At 27.1% G+C, this 10,849-nt stretch overlaps 1 protein-coding gene across 1 annotated transcript; it reads right to left on the minus strand.

Annotated features, from left to right (window-relative positions):
- Positions 1-3,246: 3,246 nt before the first annotated feature.
- On the minus strand, positions 3,247-6,622 carry LOC148308455 (uncharacterized). The gene is made up of 3 exons (XM_088261708.1): positions 6,289-6,622; positions 5,049-5,242; positions 3,247-3,255 (listed from the first exon to the last, which is right to left on the minus strand). Exons 1-3 carry the CDS (start codon positions 6,497-6,499, stop codon positions 3,247-3,249), a joined length of 414 nt encoding a protein of 137 aa, XP_088117834.1. The 5' UTR covers positions 6,500-6,622.
- Positions 6,623-10,849: the final 4,227 nt, after the last annotated feature.

The following is a 10,849-nucleotide window of genomic DNA, read 5'->3' on the forward strand; positions in this document are numbered from 1 at the left end:
GAGGATTCCTTGTATCCGTCAACAATTTATCTGCGCTGTTGTTCATACAAACATACACGATGGGCCAAAACTCATAATCATTATACGAAAAAAATACTGTCCAATTGCAAAACTGTTTTTTTAAAAAACTACACATTTAAGCGCATTATAAGCCTATCAATACAAGTCTATAAATAAAAAAATAATGTTCTTGTGTTCAAAATTGTACATAACTTAAGTTATCCACCGATTGTTTTACAATTTTGGTACAACATTGCATTGAAATACGCACGTGTTTTTATAAACCTCTAACCTGTGTTTTTTAAACATCTTTTTCAACAACAAAAATGGCACCACCATCGGTTGAACGAAACAACAACACACCTAATACGAAGCATTGCTCATGACGGAAAGAGTGCTCCTTATACCCATAAGCATTGTGAAACTAAACATATTAGAAATGTGTGATTTCTCTTTTATAGTTTTTCAATTGGTCACAGTTGTTAAAAAGAAAATTCAACACGCAGGCTCTTATAATTTTTATATTCTATGTAACAAATTATCAAATAACTTGTTTATAAGCATAAATTTTATGTCGACCATTTTCGAAGTTTTCAGCTTCTTCCTTGAGTCTAATATATATAATAAAACCCTTATCCGCACCCTAATGGTGCATAGGGCACTGTGTCATATTAACGCAGTGTTATCTTGATCGTTTACACATGAAGGAAAGGTGATCAGCCCTCCGCTTTAGGTACCAGTGCATGGTAATATTGAATAAATATTACTGTGAAAAAATCACTTATATTTATTTTACCCCCCTTGGGAATCGAACCCGGGACCTCCAGAACGGTAGCCGAGCGTGCTGACCATTACACTACGGAGGCGGACTAATATATACGAGTACTATAAACTTTCTACTTTTTTTTAATAATTATTAGAATGTCGAAAAGGTCAATTATTTGGCATCAATCTCAACTAGTATCTCAAATAATAATAAATGTTTTGATTAGCCTACATTCTTAAAAAGTAAATCACACTTATCACCGATATGTAAAATGGATTATATATTTTTTGGCATCTCATCAAAGATGAAGAAGAATATGGAAGTCTGAGCATTTACGGGGCTAAAGACCGTCATAGGTTGGTTTAAGTGATCATTTTATGTATACACGTGTAACATTCACCATTTCTACCCATTGTGGTCAACCACACTTCTCAAATTCTCATCTATGATGATATGTCAAAAAATAATATGAAAAATAATTGGAGATAATCAAGATTTTGTGAAAAAGTATTTGGACACACTAAAAATGTTGTAGAATAGATAATGTTTTGAATCCTGAAAATGGCAGTTACCCCTTCTGTGCGTAGTGAACGGGAAAATGAAATTACTCCACTGAAGAAAATCGAAGAATTTATCAAATGAAAGAGCAGCATTCTTGCACCATTTATATTGAAACAAATTTGAAATTTTAAGCAGGCATTAAGAATAAAGATTTACCCATCAAAATGTTATTTATCCAAAATTAGCAAGACAACCCTTAGCGTTCCGCAATCAGGGTTTGTTTTCAATTAATACTTTTTGATTGGGCGCGCTCTCCCGGCTTTGAGTAGAAGTTATTTGAACTTACCATAATGGATGGGCTAATAAATCTTTGTATAATTAATAATCGATTCGTTGATTAAAGTTTTGGCAAAAGTAGGAGCACTTAGAGGGAACAATTCATCCAGGACTTGGGTAACCATACGATCTGGGAAGAAGAGGGAAGGAATTCCTGACAAGCCGTTTATGTATTTTAATACAATGCAACAATATAAATAATCAACATGCAACCATTTTTATTTATTGTTTCGGCATTAAATTTGTATTAAGACATGTTACAATGATTAAGGAAAAATTGTTTTCATACCACTTTACTTTTATCCAAAAAATCCAAAAAAAACCTTAATTCTAATAATAATTTATTAAATAATATATTGTTTCAAAATTCTTCACCTTTGCTTTCCATTTTTCCTTTGTTTTCAAACTCCGCCCCTTTACTAACCCCCTTCCCCTTACTTTCCCCTCTCCTTTTTTATAGAACAATTTTATAGTTTTTATTTTAGTTATTATTCAGACCTGACGATGGAAGTTTAGCTTCCGAAATAAGAAGTCTTTAATAAAACTCAAGTGGTATAAAAACATGTGTTTCCTTAATCATTGTATCATGCAACAATAAAACAAAACTACTACAATACTACAACAATGGAACAACATTCGGTATCAACATTTTCTCCATACAGTGGAACCTCTCATAACGAGCACCCGTCATAACGAGTAATTCGCATAACGAGCATAAAAAAGTGAAAAAGTTGCTCCCTTGAGTAGCGAAATTTTACATAACGAGTTACAGAAAAGGGGCAAGTCTCTTTTTCACGACATTCACTTGTGAGTCGAGACTTCCGCACCAGTCAAAACAAAAATTGTTTGCTTTGTGAGTAAGATTCTGGACGAATTTTGCTAGTTATGAGAGGTTCCACTGTATTTTGTATATTAAATACAAGCATTGTTAACTTTATGGTATGGCAATATAATACTCTCCTTACTACACGAAGTGAACGATGTATGTAAACATTTTCTCCCTTTACTGATAGTCGTGAATTCAATCTCGCAATCAAATTATTAATCAAATTATGCAAAATAGATGTTCAAATGGTAAAATGAAAGAATGCAAGGCTTAGATAAGGAGTATCGATAAAATTAAGAAAGGTGTATTAAAATGGTTTGGACATGTTGAACAAATGAGTGAAAAAATAACAGTGAATGGTTCTACATATTTAAATTCAAACATAAGAGGTAACACATTTATTTAAATATAAATATGAAAAATGTGATACCAGGGTTAAGTATTAATTTACCAGCGGGTAAAATATTTTCAAAAAATAAAGGGATTAACGATTTTTAACCATGAGTAATTTTATTTAATACCAAATATAAAAAATTCTCGACTTTCTCGTATATATTTACATTTTGATATCAAGATTTTCTTGAAATAATCTTGAGAAAAATGCAATATTGTTGCATATACCTTTCCCTTTACGTCCCGAACTCGCAGATAGCTACATTCAGAAGTAAGAATAACCCTGAATGACCACTTAACAACTTCCAATGGGAGGAGTTTATTCTACCCACCGAAAGCCGCAATTACAACATAATGCTTCTATCTCCGCTAGCCGGACACTTCTTTCTTATTTCTACATTTTTTCTTACACACTCCCCTCTTTTCATCCACCCTAGGTGAAGAGCAGTATTGTTAGCAAAGGGAAATGAACTCTGGGGTGTATTAAACCCCCAAAGATACTTCATTACGCGAATGGATAAAGTTTACATGTTTGAATGGAATCTATACTGCATTTGATAGCCTTCTATACGTTCGGGGATATTTTTGTTTTCCCAATGCGAGAATGTGTTTACCAACAAACACCGTATTATGTTCGTTAGAAGCCTCAAAGAAATTCTCGTGTGCGTTAAATACGTTAAACATCATAAATATGTTTACATACTTCTATGGTTTTTGTTTGGAAATCGATACAAGATCACACAAAAAAATATTTTTTAGTAAGTCTAATTGTGTTACAGGTGAATATTCCGTCGAATTAATTTTTTGTATGTATATGTATATGTATATATATATATATATATATATATATATATATATATATATATATATATATATATATATATATATATATATAAATATATATATATATATATATATATAAAAAATATATATATATATATATATATATATATATATATATATATATATATTATATATATATATATATATATATATATATATATATATATATATATATATATATATATATATATATATATATATATATATATATATATATATATATATATATATATTTATATATATATATATATATAAATATAAATATATATATATATATATATATACATATATATATATATATATATATATATATATATATATATATATATATATATATATATATATATATATATATATATATATATATATATATATATATATATATATATATATATATATATATATATATATATATATATATATATATATATATATATATATATATATATATATATATATATATATATATATATATATATATATATATATATATATATATATATATATATATATATATATATATATATATATATATATATATATATATATATATATATATATATATTAATATATATATATATATATATATATATATATATATATATATATATATATATATATATATATATATATATATATATATATATATATATATATATATATATATATATGTATATATATATATATATATATATATATATATATATAAATATTTATATATATACATATATATATATATATATAAATATCAGTGGCGTGCCTAGGGTTTACCAGTAAGGCAAGCCCATTATTTTTCACATTCGTGAATACATGATGTGCCTATAATTTCTTCACCTCATATCATTCCCAGTATAGTAAGCACCCTGAAAGTATTATAAATATAAACAATGTATGCTAATCACTGTAAAAATGTGCATACATGTAACTTTTGTAAGGTTTAGCCATCACCTTGAAATAAAGAAAAGGTTCACTATAATAAAATATCATCCTCAGATATCAACCATCACCAATAAGTACCATCACCATATAATGGCATGCATAGTGTTTAATAATCATCATCGGAATCCATAGATATGTATACATACAACAATAATGGTTGATAAAGTATATGTGGTATGTTTATCAATTTTGATAGGATTTAAAAAAATAATAATCCTAAAAACATATTTGCTCAAACCTTTTTATGAATTATGAATAAAAGCTTTCGAGAATTATTTATCATACAAATAAATTTGCTTAAATCTTATAGAATAGCAATATACACATATTTGAAATTTGTGAAAAATACCCCCGCAACGTACTGAAACATTTTTATTTGTATTCTAAAGCGAACCGCCTATCTTTTTTCAAAAACGATTTTATAATATCCTCATAAAAAGTCACTGAATGTTTGAGATTTGCTAATAGTTTTTTTTCTATGGCAATCATAGAGAGTTCGGAAAGGCGATTTTGTCCTTCTGTATTTCTTAAGTACGTGTGTATTCGTTTTAATGCTGAAAATGCGCGTTCTGCTGAAGCACTTGTAGCTGGTATAGTGATCACCAAATGAGTTAACTTTAGCAACTCTGAAAATGCATCTTCAAGACTATTTTCGTTAATATAAAATCAAGTTAAGATAAAATAAGCTGAAATACATTAAAATCCTTCAAGTCCGAAGAAGAGTACAAACATATTAATTGATTTTTTAATGATTGTTTATCAAAATGAATACCGTAGTGAAATTCTAAAGATTCTAATTCGTCAGTTGGAAAATTCAGTTTATATCTGTCGTAAAAAAATGAAGTTTGAATATTTCAGAATATCTGTCATTAATTTCGGAAGATATGTTATCAATAATTTGGATGAAAATTCTTTTGTATTCCGTACGAGCACACGAAACATTTCGTCTTAAGCGAGGGGCAGTATTGTTTTGAGATGCAATGACATATATTTGATCAAATTGCGATTGAAAATCCGTACTCAACCAGTTATGAAATTCTTTTATCTTATTGCTGCAGTAACCCACGCCGATTTGCGATTTTTGTATGATATTATATAAACTATCGGTTTTTTCAAATATTATGTGAAATACTTGTAAAAAAAAATAAAATTAAAAGATTGTAAAGAATTATAAAAAGATTCCACCGACAAATTTGTATCGCCTTCCCATTGCTGAGGATTGTCAGCCATTTCACTAAATAAGCCAATTAGATTATTTTTTTGTTCAAATATAATATTTACAGTACGCGATGAGTACGCCCAACGAGTAGCAGAAATGTGTGGTATTTTTTTATTGCAAAATTTATCATAATGAGCGGATCTTTTTGTACTGTTGCTAAAAAATGAACCAAAGCCTGAACAGCAGAAAAAAATGAACTTATTTCACCAATTCTGCTACAAGACTTGGATAAAACTAGATTTAATATATGGGCATTACACCAAATATACCGTACGTTTCTTACCCCAGACATGACGTTCGCGCCATCGTAGCTTTGCGCGACTAATTTATTTTTGCAGTCATAAATATTTGCGTAATGCATGATAATCTCGGCAAGTACATCTGAGGTTCGATTTTCGGATACATCAATAAATCCTAAAAATCGATCATGTATATCATTTCCAGAGAAATATCTAAATATCATACACAATTGTTCTTTATTACTAATATCTGGCGTCTCATCTATAATTACTGATACAAAAGTGGACATTTTTATTTCCGATTTTATTTGATTCCTCATTACTTCCGATACGCTGCAAATAATATCGTTTTGTATTTTATTAGAAAGGTAACTAGGACCCTGTTTGTCGCTTTGCTGCATATGTTTTTCTAAAACAAGATCATATTTAGACAACATTGAAATGAGCTCTAGGAAATTTCCTCTATTAAGTGATGTTTCGGATTCATCGTGTCCCCTAAAAGCGAGTTCTTGCTGAGCTAAATAGCAAACAACATCGACTAACCGCTGAAAAACACTTCGATTATGGTTTACTTATAAATTATGTCTAGTTACCTCCTCAGATAACTGCCGAGATATGGATGTTTCTATTCTATGTTTACCGAAATTATGGAAACTTATTACAGCGTTCAAATGCTTCTGTGTATTTTGATGTCGTTTTATGGCGTTTGTTAAATTGTTTAAATCATCATAACCGGATGAATTCCACACATTTTTGTCATTAGAAAAAAAAACGCAATACCAACAAAATAATTTATTAATATGAGAGCAACCGGCAATCCATCGAGTTTTGTATACTGACCGATTAAACTTCCTTTTATGCGATTTAACAGTTTGCGATATATTTAAATTGGGAGTAGGTCTTAGAGATGTTATCATTTCTTTTTTTTAGTAAAATTCAAAGCGCTAACCTTTCCATTATGAAGTAACTCTTTTAGACACTTCAAATCACTATAAGGAACGACATCGGCAATTTCCGAACTCATTATGACGTATGAATACGTAAGGAAATAATTAGATAATTTCCAATAATAAATAAATATGTACTAAGTGTAGATTAGGCAAATAATCAATGAATAATAATCGACTCAAATACAAAGGCATAAAAGTCGTTGAGAATAGTTTGACAGATAACCATTATGAAATACGTTCGATACGATTGCAAATTGTGCACCACGTGTGTGGCTAAGTTCAGGCCAATGGAAGCCGGCTTCCAAATTTCATACAAAATGCCATATATGTACCTACTATTTTATGGTTAGAGTTATATTTTTTAAGCAAAAATATAAGACGTATTGCCGGAACCAGAAGCCCAAATTGAAGCCAATGAGAGCGAGCGAGATGGCTAATCTTGTGTCGCCTGCACTTGCAACAGACAGGGCGAAAGCCGAATGTTTACACTCGGCTATCTCGGGTAGTACGAAAAAGCGCGCGATAATTTAAAAACAGGCATGCATTAATTATGTATTTTTAATCAATTTAAAATTTAATAATTGTTGGAGTTGTTACGCAAGCCGGGCTTTTGGGCTTCTAGGGAAGGTCCGCCACTGATAAATATATATATATATATAAATATATATTAAGTGGTTACTTCACTTGCTATTTTGGCGGAGGAACGGGTTCAATTCCCAAAAGGGGATATAATAAATAAAGTTTTTTTTTAACTCTATAATTGTTTTACTCTTTCTCCTAATCGTGCCATTATAAAACCAAAAATTAATCTTACAATGCATGTATTTAATGCCAGTGCCCTGTACACCGTTTATCTTAGGTGAGGGTAAGCAGAAGAATTTTTTTTGTAATGTTATTCATTTTATGTTGGTATTTTTTTCTCCAACCGGTTTTACATATATTCCTCGAACCTCGTCATCATCAAGAAGAATTTTGGATATTTTTACTTAAATAATTGTAAAATATTACATACATTTTTAGATACTATCACTTTTCATACCTACTTTGAATCACATACAAGTTTTAATTTATTTTTTCATAAGTATGTACTTACAACAGCAAAAAAAGGCTGAAGAAATAACCAATAGAAATTAAATAATACGAATTCGCTCAGCGCTTTCATGTTAGTACTTTACTTTTTCATGAATCAACAAAAAATATTTTTACTGAATTAAGTAAGTAATCAAATCACTACGCATAAGTAAAATCTAAAAAATAATCCAGAAGGTTTCATTTAAAATTGGAAATATTTCTGCTTAGATTTTCATAAAATTTTCTGTATTTAAAAATGTGATGACGAAGAATTATAATCTTGCTTCTAGATTTAATTCAAAAGATTTTTTTCTTTTAGGACCAGGTTTAGATATTGGCATTGAAATGTAAAAAAAATAAGAAATTTGATTTATATTTTTTAAACTACGAGTACGTAATCCGTACTTATTTAAAAAAAAACTCATCTAAATATTCTATTATTTTTTTTTAAATATCGTTATCTTATCCTGAAACATCTTATTTATCAATTTAAATTTCAGTAGATTGTATTTCAATTATATTATTCATTTTTAATTAATATTTTTGCTTATTTAATACCACTTTTTCTTAAAATCTACTGTGACAAGTGTTTCGATGCATTCCGCATCATTTTCAAACAAGTGACTGACAAATTAATTAATGAAATTATTTTATTCATGTATAACATCTTTTTAAAATTATACATTGATTAAGAGATTGAATTGATATAATTTGGTATAAAATATAATTTAATACGTTATATTTGGTATATATGTTCGCATCCGTAGTGTAATGATTAGCATACTCGATTACAGTTCATTAGGTTCCAGGGTCGATTCCCAGGAGGGGTCAAATAAATATAAGTGATTTTTTCACTCTAATATTTAATCAATATTACCCTGGACTGGTACCTGAAGCGGAGGGCTGATCACCATTACTTCATGTGTCACTGTGTTAACATGATGCAGTGCATCATTGGTATAAATATATATATATATATATATATATATATATATATATATATATATATATATATATATATATATATATATATATATATATATATATATATATATATAAATATATATTTATATATATATAAATATATATATATATATATATTTATATATATATATATATATATATATATATATATATATACATATATATATATATATATATATGTATATATATATATATATATATATATATATATATATATATATATATATATATATATATATATATATATATATATATATATATATATATATATATATATGTATATGTATATATATATATATATACATATATATATATATATATATATATGTATAAATATATATATATATATATATTTATATATATATATATATATATATATATATATATATATATATATATATATATATATATATATATATATATATATATATATATATATATATATATATATATATATATATATATATATATATATATATATATATATATATGTATATATATATATATGTCCGCCTCCGTAGTGTAATGGTCAGCACGCTCGGCTACCGTTCTGGAGGTCCCGGGTTCGATTCCCAAGGGGGGTAAAATAAATATAAGTGATTTTTTCACTGTAATATTTATTCAAAATTACCATGGACTGGTACCTGAAGAGGAGGGCTGATCACCTTTCCTTCATGTATCAACGATCAAGATAACACTGCGTTTATATAAATATATATATATATATATATATATATATATATATATATATATATATATATATATATATATATATATATATATATATATATATATATATATATATATATATATATATATATATATATATATATATATATATATATATATATATATATATATATATATATATATATATATATATATATATATATATATATATATATATATATATATATATATATATATATATATATATATATATATATAATATTTTTTAATCTTTCATATGAAGGATTCAATTCTTAGAGAGGGATTTGTTAAAAATAAAAAATAAATATTTTGGTACACTGCTCTATGTTTTCTGAAAGAAACATTAATTTATGCGTGACAAGTATAACTTTTATAGATTTCAGGGTTTTGCGAAAAGTACTATCTGCGTCTAGACGGTGTCAAATTTTACAGTAATGTGCACACATTACTTTGGCAATTTGTGGAAAAAGGTCTACCTGAAATTGCTCATTGATAATAATGATATTATTCAGAAAAGCCATTTTGGTGTAAAATTAATATTTCCAATTCGAAAAATGCGATGAAAAAACTTTTTTTTAAGTGTTCTGTAAACGCTTTTATTGTCATATAAAATATTTTTCGAAATAAATATTTCTGTAGGTATAAATTTTATTTTGTAGGTTAAATCTCCATTTAAATGTTCAGAATTGGACAATGCAAAAAAGCGTCTGGTAAAGCTTAATTTTTAATAAGAGGTTCTCGATTTTACTGTTGGAATTCTCGTCAAGTTTTAAGGCAATTCCTAAATTATTTATTCTCATCAGACACCGGATTATTCGATCTATGTATCATATCAACATTTTTTTAACACATGTCACAGGTATCTCCACTGAGTTACCAAGCATACGAGTATTTTGTTTTTATCCGAAAGAAGGTGGATTTCTGAGCATTTTTACTTAAGCTAGCCTAATGCCAGGTCATAAGCTCTAGAATGCTCGAATGAGTGACTCTTCGTCTTAATTGAGATACCTATAGTATAACTTTTAATTTGAATGATTTATTATTTTTTAAATAGTTCTTTTATAATACCAC

Source organism: Brachycentrus maculatus, unplaced genomic scaffold (assembly GCF_059751285.1).
Source record: "Brachycentrus maculatus isolate JH-2025_06_01 unplaced genomic scaffold, ASM5975128v1 h1tg000166l, whole genome shotgun sequence".
NCBI lineage: Eukaryota > Metazoa > Arthropoda > Insecta > Trichoptera > Brachycentridae > Brachycentrus > Brachycentrus maculatus.